A 25,484-nucleotide genomic window follows, 5' to 3' on the forward strand; every position below is an offset into this window, starting at 1 on the left:
TCGAACAACTCTGAAGAAATCCTGAAAATTGCTGCGCAGTGACGCTCTCCATCCAACCTGACAGATCTTGACAGGATCTGCAGAGAAGATCTCTCTTCATCCGCCCACGTGTTCTCGCACACCCCGAGAGCTTCTGGTCAGCGGGGTGGTGGCACCGGGATCCTCATCTCTCCCAAGTGGTCATTCTCTCTTTCTCCCCTTACCCATCTGTCTATCGCTATTTAGTCAATCAATGTTATAATGCATAAAGCTCACAGATGTGCTTGTTCTCATTGTTCTCAACAACCTGGTTGATTCTCTGACTGAGAATCTGGTTGATTCTCTGCTCAACAACACTGATCGCGTCAAACTTTGCTGTGTGTCCAGGCAGTCACTTCTGTCATCAGCTACTAACACCAGTGCTGCACCTTTGTCCTTGTCCCTGGATGACGGCTTCCTGCTCCCTCTTCCATCATGAGAACACTGATGGCTCAACATGGTTTTCTGAGAGACTGGATGAATGCTGAATGCTCCCTCTTCCATAGTGATAACACTGATGGCTCAACATGGGCTTCCTGGTTATGAAAGAAAGTGTGATGGTCAATGGTAGCCACTCCCATTGTTTGAAGCAGTTGTAGTCTTTGTTGGCATGTATCCAGACCCCAGAATGGTAGTAGAAAGGAGCCTGTTCCCCGCATGCTTCCTCACAATCATTGTCTGGATCGACCCCTCCCCCACCTGACCACAGGACCAGTATTGCTGTCTGATCTTCATTCCTACAGTCTTCATCACTGGAGTCTCTTCACTGTCTGATCTTCATTCCTACAGCCTTCATCACCATCCCTGGAGTCTCTTCACTGTCTGATCTTCATTCCTACAGTCTTCATCACCGCCCCTGGAGTCTCTTCACTGTCTGATCTTCATTCCTACAGCCTTCATCACCACCCCTGGAGTCTCTTCACTGTCTGATCTTCATTCCTACAGCCTTCATCTCCATCCCTGGAGTCTCTTCACAGAGTAAGTAAAGATAATATAAGAAACCCCTCCCATTCTAATTGTCTATTATCGTTGTTTAGAAATAGTCATTTGTGCGACCTACTGATTTTCCCTACAGTTTCTTATAAGGATTTAGAAATATAGAAATGGTAGAACGAGGAATGTCAGAGTCTGGAATATAAATATATACAGTTGGTAAACAATGTATATGACGGTGTGTCTAGACATTATGGACCGTATATGAATATAAAAGGTGTGTACAGCAGTAGTTATATAGGATGAGCCTTTACTAGAATACAGGGTGGAGTACTGGGTGGTAGACGGCTAGTAACAGTGACTAAGTTCAGGGCAGGGTACTGGGCGGAGGCCGGCTAGAGGTGACTATTTAACAGTCTGATGACCTGGAGATAGACCACACATTAAGTATTGTGGTGGCAGCATCATGTTATGGGTATGCTTGTCACCGGCAGGGACTGGTGAGTTTATCAGGATCAAAAGAAATATGAAAGGAGCAAAGTGTAGACTTTGTATATGCACTGTACAGCCTTAACTGTGGAGTGACCCTATAAAATGGGATATCAGCCAACTCAGTGACAACCACAGAATACAACTATGTATAGTTTACAAAAATATTAGTCTCTTAGCTCTTATTGCAGGACTTTGAATGTGGTACATCACCTCCATAACCAACCTATTGTGTGTATTGAACATTCATATTGAACAGCGTTACCTATAGAGTAGCACCACCACCCATCAGCCCATTCTCTTCTTGATGTCAAAGCTGCAGTGTATTGTAGCTATAGGAGTTTATGATTAATAATCCTATTTACTTCAAGACACACTAAGATGTCACCATACTATTCATTTAAAGCCCCTCTGTCAGATATAAATCATCAGAGTGGGAAACCAACTGACATGGAAACAATGGAGCAAATGTATCACTATCAGAGGGGTGTATTATGACATCAGCTAGAACAACTCAGACATTCCAAATATCACTTGATTATCAGAGGGGTGTATTATGACATCATATAGAACTACTCAGACATTCCAAATCAGGCTTCATCCACATCATGAAGGTGGATATTGATCCAACCATTTCTAAAGTAATGACCGGGCTGATGGAAACAGGTTATGCCTGAACAATTTTATAAAAGCCGACAAACTATTTGTTAGTTCGTTTGACATGGTGGGGACTTTTTGTGTCAGTAAAAATGTATAAGCGAGAAATTGAGGTGGAAACTCCTTTATGAGCAAATATGTATATAATAACCATCACATCTCAGTTAACTTGGAGTCACGTGATATGTTGTGTGTCCTCCCACTACGACTTGGGAACCCATGTAGTTTATTAGGCTACAGATGAAATAAGTTATGAACTTCACAGGGTGGTGAAAGTGCACGTGATGAGCTTGAAGCTCCTTTCCAATACATTTTGAGGTTCTTATTCTGGTGACATGATGATCAATGCTTAGCTGCCATTTGACAAATAAAATAATATCGCTCTCATCCATAATAATCTCATCATGTAGGTAGCCTACCAACACTGTATCTGTGAAAGCCTGGCTACAGTGCACGGGACAAGATAATTTTTGCTATATAATGCAACAGTTTTGTTAAACCATCAGTAGAGTTGAAAATGCGATGGAAACCATTGGGAATTTAACAGCAAAAGTTAGTTATTTGTCACGCAAAGCCTTTAATCTGCAATAAGTCTGTTTGATAGAAACATTTCTGGTGGGAAAATGTATATATTGTTTTATGCAGATTTGAGAATATTCACATGAAAATCTGTCTCAAATTACATGGAAACTTAGCTACTAAGGTGGATATTGATCCAACACCTGCTGCTTATTCAAACCAGCCCACTGGGCACAGACATCAGTTCAACATCTAGTTTCTATTTACATTTCTTTGATTCGTCAACGAAAGTGAATTCAACACGAAATTAACACAAAATGTCACCTGTCATTGGATTTAGGTTGCAAGTTGGGTGAAACACAAAATGTTACCTGTCATTGGATATCGGTTGCAAGTTGGGTGAAACACAAAATTTTACCTGTCATTGGATTTAGTTGTTGTTACCAGTCATTGGATTTAGGTTGAAACACAAAATGTTACCTGTGGAAACAATGTTTATTCAATCAGTGGGAGGCTTGTAAATTCCCCCAGGAAAGTGGAACGAGGAACTCTTCTTTGAGACAATGATAAACAGCAATCCTTGGGAGAGTTGTGGTGGATATTATAAAATAAGGATCTGCTGGAGTCCAAGTCAAACCAAGATTCTTTATTTCTGAGCTCAGAGAGAATAACAGAGTTACACAGCGCAGTGTAGACAGTCTGAATGCCTGAAGCATTGAGTGATTAGCACATATCTTTATAGTTTCCTGTTCCTGGGTGGGACTTTATTCATACAAGGATGCAGGTGCAAATTGGTTTGCAACACAGAATGATAGTCCCAAGAACAGGAGATTATAATAGGACAGTTTCACAAGGTTAGTCACATACTCAGTTATGTGGACACACAAACAATTAACATTTTCCATTACAGTCTGAACATTTTCATTTCATTAAATCATCAGTGGGCTACAATGCAGATGTCAACAATGGAACTAATGCATTACATTCAAATATCACTTGATTATCTGTAGTGCTGGAGGAATGACACACCCAGATAAACACACAAAGAGTTTTAAAAAAGGACAGTTTAAAAGAAGGAACCTGATCTTCTTTATATTCAAACTGACAGACTCCATATTCACTTCATGTTTTCTAATAAAAACAAACAAATATATGTTTGAGTATACCCTGTACCATTTAATTTCATATGGTAAAGACAGGTAAACACATTGTCAGTCAACAATATAAGACAACGGGAGCACTGTGATGGGCAAATGGTTTGCACCCTGGGAGGAGTGGTAAGGCTTCTGCCCTGTGTGTAGTCTCTCATGTTGTTTCAGGTTTCCTCTCTGGTTGAAACACTTTCCACATTGGGAGCAGTGGTAAGGCTTCTCTCCTGTGTGTATTCTCTCATGTTGTTTCAGTTCCCCCGACTGGTTGAAACACTTTCCACATTGGGAGCAGTGGTAAGGCTTCTCTCCTGTGTGTATTCTCTCATGTTTCATGTTTCAGAAACACTTTCCACACTGGGAGCAGTGGTAAGGCTTCTCTCCTGTGTGTATTCTCTCATGTTGTTTCAGAAAACACTTTCCACATTGGGAGCAGTGGTAAGGCTTCTCTCCTGTGTGTATTCTCTCATGTCGTTTCAGATCCCCCTGAATGTTTGAAACTTTTTCCACACTGGGAGCAGTGGTAAGGCTTCTCTCCTGTGTGTATTCTCTCATGTTGAAAACACTTTCCACATTGGGAGCAGTGGAATTCTCTCATGCTTTCAGGTGGGATGAAACTCTTTCCACACTGGGTGCAGTGGTAAGGCTTCTCCCTGTGTGTATTCTCTCATGTTGTTTCAGCTCCCACTTTCCACATTGGGAGCAGTGGTAAGGCTTCTCTCCTGTGTGTATTCTCTCATGTTGTTTCAGCTCCCCCGACTTTTGAAACCCACATTGGGAGCAGTGGTAAGGCTTCTCTCTCATGTTTCAGTGTATGAAACACTTTCCACACTGGGAGCAGTGGTTGTTTCTCTCAGTTGTTTCTTCTCTCATGAGCTTTCAGGTTTGTTTTTTTCGGATGAAACACTTTCCACACTGGGAGCCCTCCCTGATTCTGACAGAAACACTTTCCACACTGGGAGCAGTGGTAAGGCTTCTCTCCTGTGTGTATTCTCTCATGTTGTTTCAGCTGTTTGAAACACTTTCCACACTGGGAGCTGGTTGAAACAGGTTTGCTTTCCACACATTGGGAGCAGTGGTAAGGCTTCTCTCCTGTGTGTATTCTCTCATGAGCTTTCAGGTTGCTTTCCGGGGAGCAGTGGTAAGGCTTCTCTCCGGTTATTCTCTCATGAGCTTTCAGGTCACATAACCGGTTACAACTCTTTCCACAGTGGGAGCACTGGTGTCGTCTTGCTGGTTTGGACGTCCCTGGCTCTGGTTCCTCCGAGTCTGGTCTTTCTCCTGCCAAAGACAGTGTTATTTTTAAATAGAGACCCGAATGAAACCACATGATAAAACAACCTTGCTACGAGGGTAAATCCTAAATCAGATCTCTCAATAACCCGAGGCCAGTTTTAACAATCTTAGTGTGATTTTAAAACAAATGTAGAGCTTCCTGGTAATTACTGATATGTTTACATTACTTATTTTATTCATCCTGTTTTACAAGTCAGAACACAAAAACCTGGACAGTTCTAGGACACTGAAGACACAGACGTCGCTGGATTCCAATTGAACAGGTGGTTCTAAATATATAACATTCATAGCTGTATGATACAGAATGTGACCTACACACTTCCTTAAACATAAAATAACTAAAGAAGTAATTTTGTGTGGAAGTCCAAAACTTGTTTTTACGTCGCAGATACAAAGCACATCAGTAACATCTCCCCGTTGTTGAAAGGGTTCGACACATTGCTGTTTAAATGGACCAATTTCTTATTTAGACATTCACAGATTTTCAACATTTTGATTATCGCTGATGTCATATTTTGGGTAAATGTTCCTAAAACTGATAGTAACAACAAAAAACAAAAATATAAATGCAACATGTAAAGTGTTGGATGTTTCATGAGCATCACTGTTCGTCAACATTTATTCTTTGCCAAGATAATCCATCCACCTGACAGGTGTGGCATATCAAGAAGCTGATTGAACAGCTTGGTTAGCACAGAAAAGTGCCACACAAAACCATTTGAAAACAGAGTCCCCTCAACAACCAAAGTTATACTCACAGACATTATTGTAACAGTTTTAGAAACCTTAGAGTGTTTTCTATCCAAACCTACCAATTATATTCATATCCAGCTTCTGGGCAGGTAGCAGGTAATTTACTTTGGGAAAGCTTTTCATCCAGACGTGAAAATACTGCCCCCTCTCAAACAGGTTATAAGGAAAGAAATTCCACAACTGAACTTCTAAAAGGGCACACATGTTAATTGAAATGAATTCCCGATAACTACCTCATGATGCTACAGTCCTCCTTTAAGACTCCATAATGTTTCATCATTAGATGCTACAGTCCTCCTTTAAGACTCCATAATGTTTCATCATTAGATGCTACAGTCCTCCTTTAAGACTCCATAATGTTTCATCATGAGATGTTACAGACCTCCTTTAAGACTCCATAATGTTTAATCATTAGGTGCAACAGTCCTCCTTTAAGAATCTATAATGTTTCATAATTAGGTGCTTCAGTCCTCCTTTAAGACTCCATAATGTTTCATCATTAGATGCTACAGTCCTCCTTTAAGAATCTATAATGCTTCATCATTAGCTGTTACAGTCCTCCTTTAAGACTCCATAATGTTTCATCATTAGATGTTACAGTCCTCCTTTAAGACTCCATCATGTTTAGAATGTGTCTGGAAGCGCTACTCTATCTATTCAACTCTCATCCTTTCGGTTTTAATAATATTTAAAAATAATAATGTTATAATAGGTAATAACTAACTTTAATAACTAGGGTTAATACCTGCCTGGCGCACCAACAAAATATTTCTTTAGCCCCCTCGAACAATACCGCTACAGAATTAGCATAGTAGGCCATGTAACTTAACCTGTAGTGACACCCAGCCAGTGAACGGGACCGTTATCATCATCTGACACCAATTAGCATAACGCAACGGACATAAATCTTCCTAGAAAATATTCCTATTCATGAAAATCACAAGGGAAATATATTGCAACACAGCTTCGCCTTTTGTTAATCACCCTGTCATCTCAGATTTTCAAAATATGCTTTACAGCCAACGCTAGACAAGCATCTGTGTAAGTTTATCATAGCCTAGCATAGCATTATGCCTTGCTAGCAGCAGGCAAACTTGTCACGGAAATCAGAAAAGCAATCAAATTAAATCGTTTACCTTTGATGAACTTCGGATGTTTTCACTCACGAGACTCCCAGGTAGACAGCCAAAGTTCATATTTTCCCAAAAGATTATTTTTGTAGGCGAAATAGCTCCGTTTGTCCTTCACGTTTGGCTGAGAAATCGCCCGGAAATATCGGTCACAACTCCGAAAAATATTCCAAATTAGCTCCATAATATCGACAAAAACATGGCAAACGTTGTTTAGAATCAATCCTCAAGGTGTTTTTCTAATATCTATTTGATAATATATCCGTCGGGACAATTCCTTTTTCTCTAGGACCTATTAGAGTAATGGCTACCTCTGCACTTTACGCGAGAATCTCTCTCGGAGCCACCATGTGACCACTTACGCAATGCGCCCCCATATGGCTATTCTTCAACAGAAATGCGTAAAACTACGTCACAATGCTGTAGACACCTTGGGGAATACGTAGAAAGCGTAGGCTCGTTGATGGTATATTCAAAGCCATATAGGGAGTCATTGGAACGCAGCGCTTTCAAAACCTGGGGCACTTCCGGATTGGATTTTTCTCAGGCTTTCGCCTGCAACATCAGTTCTGTTATACTCACAGACAATATCTTTACAGTTTTGGAAACGTTAGAGTGTTCTCTATCCAAAGCTGTCAATTATATGCATATTCTAGCATCTTTTCCCATTTAAAACGGGGACGTTTTTTCACAAAAATGAAAATACTGCCCCCTAACACCAAGAGGTTTTAAGGTAATCAGAAATATTTAGGACTAACTTATTCCTTGACACCCATTCTGAAACTAACTGCAGCTCTATGTTAAGTGTTGCAGTCATTTCAGTCGCTGTAGTAGCTGACGTGTACGGTGTTGAGTCATCCGCATACATAGACTCACTGGCTTTACTCAAATGTTATTGGCGTGTTGTTGGTAAAGATTGAAAAAAGTAGGTGCCAAACAGCTGCCCTGGGGTATTCCTGATTCAAACTTGATTTTGTAGCTCTGGGGCGGCAGGTAGCCTAGTGGTTAGAGCGGTAGGCCAGTAACCGAAAGATTGCTGGATCGAATCCCTGAGTTGACAAGGTAAAAAACTCTGTCGTTCTGCCCCTGAACAAGGCAGTCGTAGGTCGTCATTGAAAAAAATAATTTGTTCTTAACTGACTTGCCTAGTTAAATAAAGGTTACATTTTAAAAGAAAAACTCTTTATCCACAATATAGCAGGGGGTGTAAAGCCATACGTTTTTGTCAGCAACAGACTATGATCGATAATGTCAAATGCCGCACCGAAGTCTAACAAAACAGCCCCAACAATATTTTTATCATCAATTTTGCTCAGCCAATCAGTCATTTGCAAGTGCTGTGCTTGTTGAATGAACTTCCCTATAAGCTAAAAGTCTATATTTGTTTACTGTAAAATAGCATTGTATCTGGTCAAATATTTTTTTCCCAAAATTGTAAGGGTTGGTAACAGGCTGATTGGTCAGCTATTTAAGCCAGTAAAGGGAGCTTTACTATTCTTGGGTAGTGGAATGACTTTAGCTTCCCTCCAGGCCTGAGGGAACACACTTTCTAGTAGGCTTAAATTAAAGACAAGGCAAATAGGAATGGCAATATCGGCCGCTATTATCCTCAATTGTCCATCCACGTTGTCAGACACCAGTGACTTGTCATTGTAGATTTTATTTGCGCAAAATTTCATTGACGATGTCACTGTCTGTCACCTTAAATTTCTCTCAACCTGTGTGCACCTACGTTGTAAACTTTCATTCATTGACTAGGTTGTAGCTACCTCATGATGGGTATAGGGAAAATGTGAGTATAATGTAGTATCCTAGACCTATCGCTGTTACGTTGAACAGGGTGAATGGAATATGAATGACAGTCATCCAACATGTCATACAACATCTACTACATCTACATGTAGTAGAAATAAGGCCATGCCCATGAAAAACAAAATGGTCCTCCCTCATCTTAAACGGCACTGGCCATGTCTCAAGGCATAACAATCCTTATTTAACCGGCCTCCTCCCCTTCATCTACACTGATTGAAGTGGATTTAACATCAGTGACATCAGTAAGGGATCACAGCTTTGGCCTGGATTCTCCTTGTCAGTCTATGTCATGGAAGGAGCAGCTGTTCTTAATGTTTTGTCTACCCAGTGTACAGCACTACAGATAATCAAGTGCTATTTGCATGTGATGCATTTGTTCTGTTGTTTACAGGATGATTTGTATCTTATAGAGCGTCGCTTTAAGGGAATAGTATGGTCACATCTAGACAAAAACGATTGTGAAAAATGAACAGGGAAAATGTGTATTAACACACTACCTATTCATAGAAGTATTTATGCATCATCTACATATTCATATTATGATTCTATGTACCGGAAAGAATTAGTTGGAAGAAGTCAGAGAAAATATATCAGCTTATTGTTAAATTATTATGACGTTCTTTCCAATACAAAAAGTGTAGTAACTATTGTTTCCAAACTGCGTTACCCACTCCAGTCAGCAGATGGCGACGAGCGTCTTTCAGGTGATGCTTCTTTCGTGACGTGTAATGGACTGGACGGGACGCTTCTTCAAGAACAACAACGCGGCAACTCTTTCAACCACGTCGGTAGCTTGCTAGCCAATATAAAAGTGAAAGATTGACGCTTTAGACCATCTTAATGTACATTATCTAATCTCAGTGTTTTAAACACAGTTCTGTTGACGTATTAACTGGTTAACTGTAACCGAATTTGCAAACTTGTTAAAGATTGATGCTGAGCCTAGCACTAGGCTAGTCGCTAATGCTAACTAGCTAGCTAACATCCCTGACCATGAGTTCATTAAACTACTCCCCTGCTATAGAAGAGGAGGACTGCTGTTTGGAGAAAGAAGTTCTGGCGCTGAACATTGAAGAAGAGGATGAGGTTACAGTGAAAGAAGAGAAAGAACCTTTTAGAATGAAAAAGGAGGAAGAGGAGGCTGTTATAGTGATAGAGAAAGAACCGTTTAGAGAGGAAGAGGATGCTATCTCAATAAAGGTGAAGGGGGAAGACGTTTTGGGAGTGAAAGAAGAGACAGAATATCAGATTAACATCAGTGAGTACTGTCTTAAACAGGGACACAAACTATGCCGTTGTTGAACTAATGTGTGGTTTTAAAGTGGCATTCTACTGAAGTTCTACACTTGAATATGTTGTTTAGTACTGTAGGAATTGTTAAAGGGTCAATCTGCCATTGGTTCATATATTTGAGGGACTTTTCAATTCAATGCATTGAATTCTCCATGTGGTCTACATTAAAGTTCCCCTCATCTAGAATAACAGGCTTTTAAAATGCAATATTGAAGCATAATCTCTACTTAAAATATCAAAGGGACATATTCATGCCTCTTGTAAGACCCTATGATTTTATTAGACGGTTATAAGTTTACTACTCATTTTGATGTTCTCATTAACACAGGAGAGAGACATGACTATGGTGGATCCTCTGGGGAGCCTCAACATCCTGATGCTGACGAGGCAGAGAAGAGTCTCTCCAGATCAGAACACCAGATGGTACAGCTTGGTCTGGTCTAGCATACAGCTTGCTCTATCTGGGTCTGGGCTGGGTTTCTGTAAAGCAGTTTATGACAACAGTGACATCAGCATCCATAATGATGTGCGTCTGTGTCCCCTCTTTATGGTTACCAGGACAACGCTAGCCCTTCCTCCCTCCCGGAGTCCCTGTATCGTGCCTCTCCTGGTAGCACCTTACTGCTGGGTATGAAGAGGTTGTCTGTGCTGCTGGTGGACTGCAGGAAAACAATGGGGCTGAGTGGAACTGTGAGAGGAGGAGAAGAGAGGAAAGGATCAGATTTGACACATCAAAGTAAGTGCTGTAGTTTAGTTTGAACAAATACAATAGATCTGCCCACCGGTATCTCTTACCAGGATAACCAGCAGAGTTCTGTTAGTTGAAAGGAAGATGGAGTGGTATCTGTTACCAGGACAACCAGCAGAGTTCTGTTAGTTGACAGGAAGAGAGACTGGTGTCTGTTACCAGGACAACCAGCAGAGTACTGTTCGTTGACTGGAAGAGAGACTGGTGTCTGTTACCAGGGCAACCAGCAGAGTTCTGTTAGTTGACAGGAAGGTGGACTGGTATCTGTTACCAGGACAACCAGCAGAGTTCTGCTAGTTGACAGGAAGAGAGACTGGTGTGTATGGATGTTATGAATATCATAACACTGAAAAAGGATTCTGCCAATGAAAAGAGAGAAACCAATTGACCATATAAAACCTTGATTAAAGTCAGCTTTGGAGAGAAAGTTTCTAGTTAGTTAGCTTTGGTTTTTTGTTTTATTGGTGCGCCCGGGAGGTATTAACCCTAGTTATTAAAGTTAGTTATTACCTATAACATTATTATTATTATTAAATATTATTAAAACTGAAAGGATGAGAGTAGAATAGATAGAGTAGCGCTTCCAGACACATTCTAAACATGAAGTCTTAAAGGAGGACTGTAGCATCTAATGATGAAAAATTATGTCACGTTCTTTCAAAATCCAACCCAGAAGCAGACCAGGACAAAGAGAGTAGGAAGAAGGTGAGTATTTATTTAGAAGTGAATATGAATGGGTAGATATATCCAGGTGGCGTAGCGGGCAGCGGTGGTGAGTTGATGGGAGTAAATAGGTGGATCCAATGGGGTAGCGGAATTCTCCGACGACCATGCGGGAATGTGGTAAATGATCCGGGTGAGTAACTGAAGACAGAACAAACGGAGGTAAGTTTAAGGCAAGCAATACGTAAAAAACAACAAAACAAATTCTATCTAACTTGAGGCTGATACTATGGCACGACATACTGTTCATGGCTAACGATCCGGCAGGGAATGGATGTCAGGTCCGGGCTTATGAAGAGGAGAGATGATGATCAGGACCAGGTGTGCAGATAGCTGATGGGATACAGGTGCGGGTAATCACAACTCCCAACTGGCTACATTGCCCGGCAACCAGACAGGGTGCGTTCCAGGACGCCGGAAAAAACACTCCAGGACAGAACACAGGCAAAAAACCGACTCAGGAAACAGGATTCGTGACAGTACCCCCCCTCCGACGAACGCCACCGGGCGGACTACCCGCAGCGCCAGGGTGGAGGCGGTAAAAGTTACGAAGCAGGTCATCAAGGATCTGACGCCGAGGAATCCAACTCCTCTCCTCAGGACCATATCCTTCCCAATCCACTAAATACTGGAACCCTCGACCCCGCCGTCTGGAGTCCATGATGCGGCGCACCGTGTAGACAGGACCACCTCCGATCATCCGAGGAGGATGAGGACGAGGAGGAGGGGGCAACAGAGGACTGAGGAGAACCGGCTTGAGGCAGGAGACATGAAAGGTGGGATGTACTCTTAATGTAGCAGGCAACTTGAGTCGGACCACAACAGGATTAATGATCCTCTCCACTACAAACGGACCAATGAACTTCGGTGACAGTTTCCTCGACTCAGTCCGTAGAGGAAGATCCCGTGTAGCCAACCAAACCTCATCTCCGATGGTATAAGCGGGAGCAGGAATACGGCGACGATTCGCCTGGATCTGATACCGGTCAGAAACTCTAAGGAGGACCTTCCTGGCCCGATGCCAGGTCCGGTGGCAACGACGAATGTGGGCCTGGACAGAAGGAACCGAAAGATCCCTCTCCTGAGAAGGAAACAAGGGAGGTTGGTATCCGTACAGGCATTGGAAGGGGGACACCCCAGTGGCAGATGAAGGAAGGGTATTATGGGCATACTCGACCCAGGGTAATTGTGATGACCAAGAGGTGGGATCAGAGGAGACAAGACAACGCAGCGTGGACTCCATCTTCTGGTTGGCTCTCTCCGCCTGACCATTAGATTGTGGGTGAAATCCAGAAGTGAGACTGACTGTAGCTCCAATGGCCAAACAGAAGGATCTCCAGACAGCAGAGGTAAACTGAGGACCACGGTCAGAAACAATGTCACTGGGCAATCCGTGGACCCTGAAAACCTCCCTAACCAGGATCTCGGACGTCTCCGTGGCAGATGGAAGCTTGGAGAGAGGGACAAAATGAGCAAACTTGCTGAATCTGTCCACAATGGTCAGAATGACCGTGTTCCCAACAGAAGGGGGCAATCCCGTGACAAAATCCAGGGCCAGATGCGACCAAGGTCGCCGAGGAATAGGTAGGGGGTGAAGAAGCCCAGAGCTGGGCCGATTGGTACTTTTGTTCTGAGCACAAACAGGACATGCGGCAACAAACCTCCGGGTATCTTCTCCCATGGCAGGCCACCAAAATCATCTGCGCAGTAGGGCCATAGTCCGAGCAACGCCAGGGTGACAAGCTATCTTGCTGGCGTGGGAACACTGAAGAACAGCAGAACGGACCGACTCAGGCACGAACAACCGACCGGGTGGACCGTTACTGGGGCCGGGCTGCGTCCGAAGGGCCGCCATCACATCCTACTCAATCCTCCATGTAACGGCTCCCACGACAAGGTTCTGGGGAAGAATCGTCTCAGTCTTGGCCCCACTCTCATCCGTCTTGGAGAACATCCGGGACAAGGCGTCCGCTTTGCCGTTCTTCGACCCAGGTCTTCGACCCAGGGAAAAATTGAAGCGTCCAAAAAACAAAGCCCACCTGGCCTGACGGGAGTTGAGACGTTTAGCCGATTGCACGTAAGCCAGATTCTTGTGGTCAGTCCAGACCACAAACGGTTGCTCCGCTCCCTCCAACAAGTGACACCACTCCTCCAAGGCAAGCTTCACAGCGAGAAGCTCCCGGTTACCCACATCGTAGTTTCTCTCAGCTGGTGAAAGACGACAAGAGTAGAAGGCGCAGGGATGGAGTTTACCGTCAGTGGAGCTACGCTGAGACAGGATGGCGCCCACCCCCACATCAGACGCGTCCACCTCAACAACAAACTGACGGGAAGTGTCAGGTTGAGAGAGAATCGGCGCGTTGGTGAATCGGCTCTTCAAGTTCAGAAATGCTCGGTCTGCCTCAGGAGTCCAACAGAAAATTCTGGTGCAAGACGTCAGAGCAGTTAAAGGGGCGGCCACCCGGCTGTAATCACGGATAAACCTCTGATAGAAGTTCGCAAATCCCAGGAATCTCTGGAGCTGCAATCTCGTACCGGGCCGGGCCCAATCCCGAACCTTCTCTTGGTCCATCTTGATCTCACCCCTGGAGATGATGTACCCGAGGAAGGATGTAGTGTGGGCGTGAAAATCACACTTCTCTGCCTTCACAAACAGACGGTTCTCCAATAACCGCTGCAGGACCTGCTTAACATGCTGGATGTGGCTGGAAAGCTCGTGGAGAAAATCAGGATGTCATCCAGGTAAACGAACACAAACAGACCGATCATATCCCTCAGCACGTCATTCACCAAACTTTGGAACACTGCTGGAGCGTTGGAAAGTCCAAACGGCATCACCTGGTACTCGAAATGTCCCGTAGGTGTATTGAATCCAGTCAACCACTCGTCCTCCTCTTTGATCCGAACCAGATGATACGCATTGCGTAGATCAAGCTTCGTAAACACAGTAGCACCCTGTAAAGAATCGAAAGCGGAGCTCATCAAGGGCAAAGGCTACTTGTTCTTGACCGTAATATCATTCAACCCCCGATAATCAATACACTGTCGAAGAGAGCCATCCTTCTTACTCACAAAAAAAAAATCCAGCTCCCAGGGGTGATGACGAGGGACGAATGAGACCTGCAGCAAGAGACTCCTTTATGTAGGTCTCCAGGGCTTCCCGCTCAGGTCGAGAAATACTGTATAACCGTCCCTTGGGAAAGGCAGCTCCAGGGAACAGCTTAATTGTACAATCATAAGGTCGGTGGGGAGGAAGTGACTGAGCTTTCTGAACACCTCACCCAACTCGTGATATGTTTCAGGAACCAGGGACAAATCAGGAGGAGCAGACTCACTGACCCGACTAGGGACAGCATGAGAACAGGCAGTCCTGAGGCAGTAAGCATGGCACTCAATGCTCCAAATAGTTACCTTACCAGTCACCCAATCGAACGAAGGATTGTGTTCTCTTAGCCAGGGGTATCCAAGAACCAGAGGAACATGGGGGGGGAGGCAAAATGGAAAAAGAAATAACCTCTGAATGATTCCCCGACAACAACATCTTAACCGGTTCAGTCCTCATAGTGATCCGTGCCAGACTACTGCCCTTCAGAGTGGTTGCTTCAATGGCTTCCGGTAATTGCTCCTTGGAAAGCCCCAGCTGTTCCACTAAGTCGACATCAATGAAGCTGTCATCGGCACCTGAATCGATGAAAGCGTTAATCACTAAACTCTGATTCTTATTTATGAGGGTAACAGGAAAACGAGGTCTGACAGGGCTCTTGAGAGGTTGAAACTGGCTCGCTAACAAACCTCCCAAACTTAACGAGCCGAGCAGTTTAACGGGCGCTGAGGACAAACGGAGATGTAATGTCCCGAGCTACCACAGTAGAGGCAGCTGTTGGTCTCACGTCTACGTTGGCGCTCGTCCTTAGTTAACCTCTTGATGCTCTGGGGGCGCTATTTCATTTTTGGATGAAAAACGTTCCCGTTTTAAACAAGATATTTTGTCACAAAAAGATGCTCGACTATGCATATAATTGATAGCTTTCGAAAGAAAACACTCTGACGTGTCCAGAACTACCAAGATATTTTCTGTGCGTGCCCTAGAACGTGAGCTTCAGGCAAAACAAAGATGAGACGGCATCCAGGAAATGAGCAGGATTTTTGAGGCTCTGTTTTCCATTGTCTCCTTATATGGCTGTGAATGCGAGAGGAGTAAGTCTGTCCTTTCTGTCGTTTCCCCAAGGTGTCTGCAGCATTGTGACGTATTTGTAGGCAGATCATTGGAAGATTGACCATAAGAGACCACATTTACCAGGTGTCCGCCCGGTGTCCTGCGCCAAAATTGGTGCGCAAAAGTCAGCTGCAAGTATTTTTCCATGGAATTTAGAGAAGAATGCAAGCTTCCACGAACGATATATCAATGAAGAGATATGTGAAAAAACACCTTGAGGATTGATTCCAAACAACGTTTGCCATGTTTCGGTCGATATTATGTAGTTAATTCGGAAAAAGTTTTACGTTGTAGGTGACTGAATTTTCGGTTCGTTTCGGTAGCCAGATGCGATGTAGAAAACGGAACGATTTCTCCTACACACAGACGCTTTCAGGAAAAACTGTGCATTTGGTATGTAACTGAGAGTCTCCTCATTGAAAACATCCGAAGCTCTTCAAAGGTAAATGATTTTATTTATTTGGATATCTGGTTTTTGTGAAAATGTTGCGTGCTAAATGCTACTCAAAATGCTAAGCTAGCTTTGCATACTCTTACACAAATTAGAGCTCCTTGGCGAGCTCCTTGGCGAAGAGAGAACAAACGTTTAGCTGCGTCCTTACCTCGGACTGGATGGTCAAAAAGCTTTCTCATCTCTGCCGTGAAACCCTCGTATGACGTCATGCATGTGTCCCGTCGTTCCCAAACAGCTGAAGCCCATTCCAGAGCTCTGCCACGCAGCAGCTCAATAACAAAAGCTGTCCTAGACTTATCTGTGACGTAAGAGTAGGGCTGCAGATCAAAAACTAACCTACACTGTAAAAGAAATGAACGGCATCCTCCCAGATCTCCCTCGTACTTCTCCGGTGTCGGAACCTTGGGCTCACGGAAGGAACCCGCTCCCGAATCGGCAGGTGATATGGGTGAAACAGGTGGTGGATGATCCGCCGGCAACCTGAGCTGATCCTGGATACTCGTTAATCTATCCGATAAGTTCCGGATTGAACCCGCTATCTCGTGTAGCGCCGTGTTGTGTTGTCCCAACATCTTCTCCTGCTGGGTAATTGTATGGCAAACGGAGTCCAGGTCCGCTGGGTTCATCACTGGCCGGATCGTTCTGTCACGTTCTTTCAAAATCGAACCCAGAAGCAGACCAGGACAAGGAGAGTAGGAAGAAGGTGAGTATTTATTTACAAGTGAATATGAATGGGTAGATATATCCAGGTGGCGTAGCGGGCAGCGGTGGTGAGTTGATGGGAGTAAATAGGTGGATCCAATGGGGTAGCGGAATTCTCCGACGACCAGGCGGGAATGGGGTAAATGATCCGGGTGAGTAACTGAAGACAGAACAAACGGAGGTAAGTTTAAGGCAAGCAATACGTAAAAAACAACAAAACAAATTCTATCTAACTTGAGGCTGATACTATGGCACGACATACTGTTCATGGCTAACGATCCGGCAGGGAATGGATGTCAGGTCTTATGAAGAGGAGAGATGATGATCAGGACCAGGTGTGCAGATAGCTGATGGGATACAGGTGCGGGTAATCAGAACTCCCAACTGGCTACATTGCCCGGCAACCAGACAGGGTGCGTTCCAGGACGCCGGAAAAAACACTCCAGGACAGAACACAGGCAAAAAACAGACTCAGGAAACGGAATTCGTGACACATTATGGAGTCTTCCTTGTAGCATCTAATGATGAAACATTATGGAGTCTTAAGCTTTAATTTGTGGTATTGCACTTGTGAATGCATGAAAGTTAAATATTTCTAAAAAATATATATATATATTTTGCACTCTGCAATTTCACCGGATTTTGTTGAAATGTTCCGCAAGCGGAATCCCTAGCCATAACAGGTATTAATGTGTTTGAGCCAATCAGTTGTGTTGTGACAAGGTAGGGGTGGTATACAGAAGATAGCCCTATTGGGCAAAAGACGAAGTCCATATTATGTCAAGAACAGCTCAAATAAGCAAAGAGAAACAACAGTCCATCATTACTTTAAGGACCACCACAAGAATGGAAGACCCAGAGTTACTTCTGATGCATAAGTTCATTAGAGTTACCAGCCTTAGAAATTGCAGCCAAAATAAATGCTTCACAAAGCATCACAAATGCTCCACGTCCCTTCCGTCTTCAAGAGAGCGAGAGTTGCACCCCTTCTGAAAAAACCTACACTCGATCCCTCCGATGTCAACAACTACAGACCAGTATCCCTTCTTTCTTTTCTCTCCAAAACCCTTGAACGTGCCGTCCTTGGCCAGCTCTCCCGCTATCTCTCTCAGAATGACCTTCTTGATCCAAATCAGTCAGGTTTCAAGACTAGTCATTCAACTGAGACTGCTCTTCTCTGTATCACGGAGGCGCTCCGCACTGCTAAAGCTAACTCTCGCTCTCATCCTTCTAGACCTATCGGCTGCCTTCGATACTGTGAACCATCAGATCCTCCTCTCCACCCTCTCCGAGTTGGGCATCTCCGGCGCGGCCCACGCTTGGATTGCGTCCTACCTGACAGGTCGCTCCTACCAGGTGGCGTGGCGAGAATCTGTCTCCTCGCCACGCGCTCTCACCACTGGGGTCCCCCAGGGCTCTGTTCTAGGCCCTCTCCTATTCTCGCTATACACCAAGTCACTTGGCTCTGTCATAACCTCACATGGTCTCTCCTATCATTGCTATGCAGACGACACACAATTAATCTTCTCCTTTCCCCCTTCTGATGACCAGGTGGCGAATCGCATCTCTGCATGTCTGGCAGACATATCAGTGTGGATGACGGATCACCACCTCAAGCTGAACCTCGGCAAGACGGAGCTGCTCTTCCTCCCGGGGAAGGACTGCCCGTTCCATGATCTCGCCATCACGGTTGACAACTCCATTGTGTCCTCCTCCCAGAGCGCTAAGAACCTTGGCGTGATCCTGGACAACACCCTGTCGTTCTCAACTAACATCAAGGCGGTGGCCCGTTCCTGTAGGTTCATGCTCTACAACATCCGCAGAGTACGACCCTGCCTCACACAGGAAGCGGCGCAGGTCCTAATCCAGGCACTTGTCATCTCCCGTCTGGATTACTGCAACTCGCTGTTGGCTGGGCTCCCTGCCTGTGCCATTAACTTCTTGAAACTCCCCATCCCGGATCCGGGATCGTGACTAAAGCCTCAGGCTCATTAGCATAACGCAACGTTAACGATTTCTGAAAATTGCAAATAAAATGAAAATAATGCGTCTGCTCTCAAGCTTAGCCTTTTCTTAACAACACTGTCATCTCAGATTTTCAAAATATGCTTTTGAACCATAGAAATTGACTAATTTGTGTAAGAGTATGCAAAGCTAGCATAGCATTTTGAGTAGCATTTAGCACGCAACATTTTCACAAAAACCAGATAACCAAATAAATAAAATCATTTACCTTTGAAGAGCTTCTGATGTTTTCAATGAGGAGACTCTCAGTTACATACCAAATGCGCAGTTTTTCCTGAAAGCGTCTGTGTGTAGGAGAAATCGTTCCGTTTTCTACATTGCGTCTGGCTACCGAAACGAAACGAAAATTCAGTCACCTACAACGTAAAACTTTTTCCGGATTAACTACATAATATCGACCGAAACATGGCAAACGTTGTTTGGAATCAATCCTCAAGGTGTTTTTTCACATATCTCTTCATTGATATGCAGTTCGTGGAAGCTTGCTTTCCTCTCTGTATCCCATGGAAAAATACTGGCAGGTGACTTTTGCGCACCAATTTCGGTGCAGGACACCGGAATTTCGGTGCAGGACACCGGGCGGACACCTGATAAATGTGGTCTCTTATGGTCAATCTTCCAATGATCTGCCTACAAATACGTCACAATGCTGCAGACACCTTGGGGAAACGACAGAAAGGGTTGACTCACTCCTCTCGCATTCACAGCCATATAAGGAGACAATGGAAAACAGAGCCTCAAAAATCCTGCTCATTTCCTGGATGCCATCTCATCTTGGTTTTGCCTGAAGCTCACGTTCTAGGGCACGCACAGAAAATATCTTGGTAGTTCTGGACACGTCAGAGTGTTTTCTTTCGAAAGCTATCAATTATATGCATAGTCGAGCATCTTTTTGTGACAAAATATCTTGTTTAAATGGGAACGTTTTTCATCCAAAAATGAAATAGCGCCCCCAGAGCATCAACAGGTTAAACCCCTACAACTCATCCAGAACGCCGCAGCCCGTCTGGTGTTCAACCTTCCCAAGTTCTCTCACGTCACCCCGCTCCTCCGCTCTCTCCACTGGCTTCCAGTTGAAGCTCGCATCCGCTACAAGACCATGGTGCTTGCCTACGGAGCTGTGAGGGGAACGGCACCGCAGTACCTCCAGGCTCTGATCAGGCCCTACACCCAAACAAGGGCACTGCGTTCATCCACCTCTGGCCTGCTCGCCTCCCTACCACTGAGGAAGTACAGTTCCCGCTCAGCCCAGTCAAAACTGTTCGCTGCTCTGGCCCCCAATGGTGGAACAAACTCCCTCACGACGCCAGGACAGGGGAGTCAATCACCACCTTCCGGAGACACCTGAAACCCCACCTCTTCAAGGAATACCTAGGATAGGATAAAGTAATCCTTCTCACCCCCCTTAAATTATTTAGATGCACTATTGTAAAGTGGCTGTTCCACTGGATGTCAGAAGGTGAATTCACCGATTTGTAAGTCGCTCTGGATAAGAGCGTCTGCTAAATGACTTAAATGTAAATGTAAAGTTCAAGTAACAGACACATCTCAACATCATCGGTTCAGAGGAGACTGCGTGAATCAGGCCTTCATGGTCGAATTGCTGCAAGGAAACCACTATTAAAGGACACCAATAAGAAGAAGTGACTTGCTTGGGCCAAGAAACACGAGCAATGGACATTAGACCGGTGGATATCTGTCCTTGGGTCTGATGAGTCCAAATTTGAGATTTTTGGATCCGAGCGTCATGTCTTTGTGAGACGCGGAGTAGATGAACAGATTATCTCCGCATGTGTGGTTCCCACCGTGAAGCATGGAGGAGGAGATGTGATGGTGTGCTGATGCTTTGCTGTTGACAATGTCATGAATAAATAAATCAAAGTCACACTTAACCAGCATGGCTTCCACAGCTATATGCCATCCCATCTGGTTTGGGCTTAGTCCCACTGTCATTGGTTTTTCAACAGGACAATGACCCAACGCACCTCCAGGCTGTGTAAGAGCTATTTGATCAAGTAGGAGAGTGATGGAGTGCTGCATCAGATGACCTGGCCTACACAATCCCCCACCGTTTTTTATTTTATCTTTTTATTTTTTTCCAGAGATGGAAGTAATTTTTACTGTACTTTTTGGTACCTTTGAATCTAATGTATTGTATCAAGATGGTTTGGGATGAGTTGGATCGCAGAGGTGAAGGGAAAGTGGCCTACAAGTTCTCAGCATATGTGGGAATGCCTACAAGACTGTTGGAAAAGGATTCCAGGTGAAGCTGTTTGAGAGAAAGCAAGGGTGGCAACTTTTGAAGAATACAATATATATTTTGATTTAACACTTGTGGTTACTACATGATGCCATGTGTTTTTTAATCATTTTGATGTCTTTATTATTCTACAATGTAGAAAATAGTAAAAATAAAGAAAAACCCTTGAATGAGTAGGTGAGTCCAACCTTTTGACTGGCACTTTACATTAAATTTCCTAACAGCTCCAGTGGACATTCCTGCAATCAGCATGCCAATTGCCCGCTCCCTCAGAGACCTGTGGCATTGTTGTGTGAACAAACTGCACATTTTCGAGTAGCCTTTTATTATCCCCAGCACAAGGTGCACCTGTGTAATAACCAAGCTGTTCAATCAGTTTCTTGATATGCCACACTGTCAGGTGGATGGATTATCTTGGCAAAGAATAAATGTGACTAACAGTGATGCTCATGAAACAGCCAACATTTTACATGTTGCGTTTATATTTTTGTTTTTTGTTGTTACTATCAGTTTTAGGAACATTTACCAAAAATATGACATCAGCGATAATCAAAATGTTGAAAATCTGACACAGCAATGTGTCGAACCCTTTCAACTACGGGGAGATGTTACTGATGTGCTTTGTATCTTCGATGTAAAAACAAGTTTTGGACTTCCACACAAAATTACTTCTTTAGTTATTTTATGTTTAAGGAAGTGTATAGGTCACATTCTGTATCATACAGCTATGAAAGTTATATATTTAGAACCACCTGTTCAATTGGAATCCAGCGACGTCTGTGTCTTCAGTGTCCTAGAACTGTCCAGGTTTTTGTGTTCTGACTTGTAAAACAGGATGAATAAAATAAGTAATGTAAACATATCAGTAATTACCAGGGAGCTCTACATTTGTTTTAAAATCACACTAAGATTGTTAAAACTGGCCTCGGGTTATTGAGAGATCTGATTTAGAATTTACCCTCGTAGCAAGGTTGTTTAATCATGTGGTTTCATTCGGGTCTCTATTTAAAAATAACACTGTCTTTGGCAGGAGAAAGGCCAGACTCGGAGGAACCAGAGCCAGGGACGTCCAAACTAGCAAGACGACACCACTGCTCCCACTGTGGAAAGTGTTTCAACAAGTCGGAGAAGCTGAAACGGCATGAGAGAATACACACAGGAGAGAAGCCTTACCACTGCTCCCAGTGTGGAAAGTGTTTCAACCAGAGAGTAAACCTGAAACAACACGAGAGAATACACACAGGAGAGAAGCCTTACCACTGCTCCCAGTGTGGAAAGAGTTTCAACCGGAAAGAAAACCTGAAAGCTCATGCGAGAATACACACAGGAGAGAAGCCTTACCACTGCTTCCAATGTGGAAAGTGTTTCAACCAGTCGGGGGAGCTGAAACTACATGAGAGAATACACACAGGAGAGAAGCCTTTCCACTGCTCCCAGTGTGGAAAGAGTTTCTACCAGAAAGAAAACCTGAAAGTTCATGAGAGAATACACACAGGAGAGAAGCCTTACCACTGCTTCCAATGTGGAAAGTGTTTTGTCCGTTCGTGGGAGCTGAAACTGCATGAGAGAATACACACTGGAGAGAAGCCTTACCACTGCTCCCAATGTGCAAAGTGTTTCATCCAGTCAGGGGAGCTGAAACGACATGAGAGAATACACACAGGACAGAAGCCTTACCACTCCTCCCAGGTTGCAAACCATTTGCCCATTTAGGAAGCCAGAAAGAACACATTAGACTGCACACAAAGGAGAAGGCTTAGAAAAGCTCAGACTGGGAAAACATATTACTCATAAGTCACTTAAACGTCATTAGAGAATCCACACAGGAGAAAGAAATTACTTCTCTTAGCGTGTATGTTGATATTTCACATCACATTGACTTAAAATTCATCAGAGAACATACACAGTGCTCCCGTTGTCTTATATTGTTGACTGACAATGTGTTTACCTGTCTTTACCAGATGAAATTAAATGGTACAGGGTATACTCAAACATATATTTGTTTGTTTTTATTAGAAAACATGAAGTGAATATGGAGTCTGTCAGTTTGAATATAAAGAAGATCAGGTTCCTTCTTTTAAATTGTCCTTTTTTAAAACTCTGTGTTTATCTGGGTGTGTCATTCCTCCAGCACTACAGATAATCAAGTGATATTTGGATGTGATGCATTTGTTGCATTGTTGTCCACTGATGATTTAATGAAATGAAAATGTTCAGACTCTGTAATGGAAAATGTTAATTGTTTGTGTGTCCACATAACTGTGCGCTGTGTAACTCTGTTATTCTCTATGAGCTCAGAAATAAAGAATCTTGGTTTGACTTGGACTCCAGCAGATCCTTATTTTATAATATCCACCACAACTCTCCCACGGATTGCTGTTTATTATTGTCTCAATGAAGAGTTCGACTTTCCTGGGGGCATTTACAAACCTCCCACTGGTTGAATAAACGTTGTTACCCGAATTATGAGATTATTATTTTATTTGTCAAATGGCAACCAAGCATCGATCATCATGTCACCAGAATAAGAACCTCAAAATGTATTGGAAAGGAGCATCAAGCTCATCAAGTGCACTTTCACCACCCTGTGAAGTTCATAACTTATTTCATCTGTAGCCTAATAAACTACATGGTTTCTCAAGTCATAGTGGGAGGACCACACAACATGTCATCATGTGACTCCAAGTTAACTAAGATGTGATTGTTATCATTAAGGAGTTTCCACAGCCATTTCTCACTTAGACATTTTTACTGACACAAATTGTCAAACGAAGTAACAAATCGTCTGTCAGCATTTATAAAATTGTTCAGGCATATCCTGTTTCCATCAGCCCGGTCATTACTTTAGAAATGGTTGGATCAATATCCACCTTCATGATGTGGATGAAGCCTGATTTGGAATGTCTGAGTAGTTCTATATGATGTCATAATTCACCCCTCTGATAATCAAGTGATATTTGGAATGTCTGAGTAGTTCTATATGATGTCATAATACACCCCTTTGATAGTGATACATTTGCTCCATTGTTTCCATGTCAGTTTGTTTCCCACTCTGATGATTTATATCTGACAGAGGGGCTTTAAATGAATAGTATGGTGACATCTTAGTGTGTCTTGGAGTAAATAGGATTATTAATCATCAAACTCCTATAGCAACAATACACTGCAGCTTTGACATCAAGAAGAGAATGAGCTGATGGGTGGTGGTGCTACTCTATAGGTAAGGCTGTCCAATATGAATGTTCAAATAGTCACTTCTAGCCGGCCTCCGCCCAGTACCCTACCCTGAACTTTAGTCACTGTTACTAGCCGTCTACCAACCAGTACTCCACCCTGTATTCTAGTCAAGGCTCATCCTATATAACTACTACTGTACACACCTTTTATATTCATATACGGTCCTTAATGTCAAGACACACCATCATATACATTTTAAACAAATTGTATATATTTATATTCCAGACTCTGACATTCCTCATTCTACCATTTCTATATTTCTAAATCCTTAAAATGAATTGTAGGGAAAATCAGTAGGTCAGACAAATGACTATTTCTAAACAAAGATAATAGACAAGTAGAATGGGAGAGGTTTCTTATACTATTTATACTTACTCAGTGAAGAGACTCCAGGGACGGTGATGAAGGCTGTAGGAATGAAGATCAGACATTGAAGAGACTCCAGGGATGGTGATGAAGGCTGTAGGAATGAAGATCAGACAGTGAAGAGACTCCAGGGATGGTGATGAAGGCTGTAGGAATGAAGATCAGACAGTGAAGAGAATCCAGGGATGGTGATGAAGGCTGTAGGAATGAAAATCAGACAGTGAAGAGACTCCAGGGATGGTGATGAAGGCTGTAGGAATGAAGATCAGACAGTGAAGAGAATCCAGGGATGGAGATGAAGGTGAAAACCTTGTGAAGACTTACAGAAAACATTTGACCTCTGTCATTGCCAACACAGGGTATATAACAAAGTATTGAGATAAACAATGTGATTTTCTGGATTTTTTTTCTCATTTTGTCTGTCATAGTTGAAGTGTACCTATGATGAAAATTACAGGCCTCTCTCATCTTTTTAAGTGGGAGAGCTTGCACAATTGGTGGCCGACTACATACTTTTTTGCCCCACTGTATGTTAATCTCTAGGAGACAGAACAAGTCTCCTTCCTGAGCGGTATGACGGCTGTGTGGTCCCATGGTGTTTATACTTGCATACTATTGTATGTAAAGATGAACATGGTACCTTCAGGCGTTTGGAAATTTCTCAGAAGGATGAACCAGACCTGTGGAGGTCTACAATTCTTTTTC

The 25,484-nt window shown here is 43.4% G+C and overlaps 1 protein-coding gene across 1 annotated transcript; it reads left to right on the forward strand.

Annotated features, from left to right (window-relative positions):
- Positions 1–9,491: 9,491 nt before the first annotated feature.
- Positions 9,492–23,495, forward strand: LOC135538478 (zinc finger protein 501-like). The gene is made up of 4 exons (XM_064964365.1): positions 9,492–10,013; positions 10,377–10,471; positions 10,607–10,784; positions 22,207–23,495. Exons 1-4 carry the CDS (start codon positions 9,749–9,751, stop codon positions 22,887–22,889), a joined length of 1,221 nt encoding a protein of 406 aa, XP_064820437.1. The 5' UTR covers positions 9,492–9,748; the 3' UTR covers positions 22,890–23,495.
- The last annotated feature ends 1,989 nt before the right edge of the window (positions 23,496–25,484 follow it).

The sequence above is a fragment of the Oncorhynchus masou genome, unplaced genomic scaffold, assembly GCF_036934945.1.
Source record: "Oncorhynchus masou masou isolate Uvic2021 unplaced genomic scaffold, UVic_Omas_1.1 unplaced_scaffold_972, whole genome shotgun sequence".
Lineage (NCBI taxonomy): Eukaryota > Metazoa > Chordata > Actinopteri > Salmoniformes > Salmonidae > Oncorhynchus > Oncorhynchus masou.

Excerpts from the sequence above, each read along its gene's own strand:
- LOC135538478 (XM_064964365.1), top strand. The coding sequence starts at position 9,749 with ATGAGTTCATTAAACTACTCCCCTGCTATAGAAGAGGAGGACTGCTGT. Across the intron at positions 10,472-10,606 it reads CCAGATCAGAACACCAGATG|GACAACGCTAGCCCTTCCTC; the intron begins GTACAGCTTGGT and ends TATGGTTACCAG. Across the intron at positions 10,785-22,206 it reads ATCAGATTTGACACATCAAA|GAGAAAGGCCAGACTCGGAG; the intron begins GTAAGTGCTGTA and ends TGTCTTTGGCAG.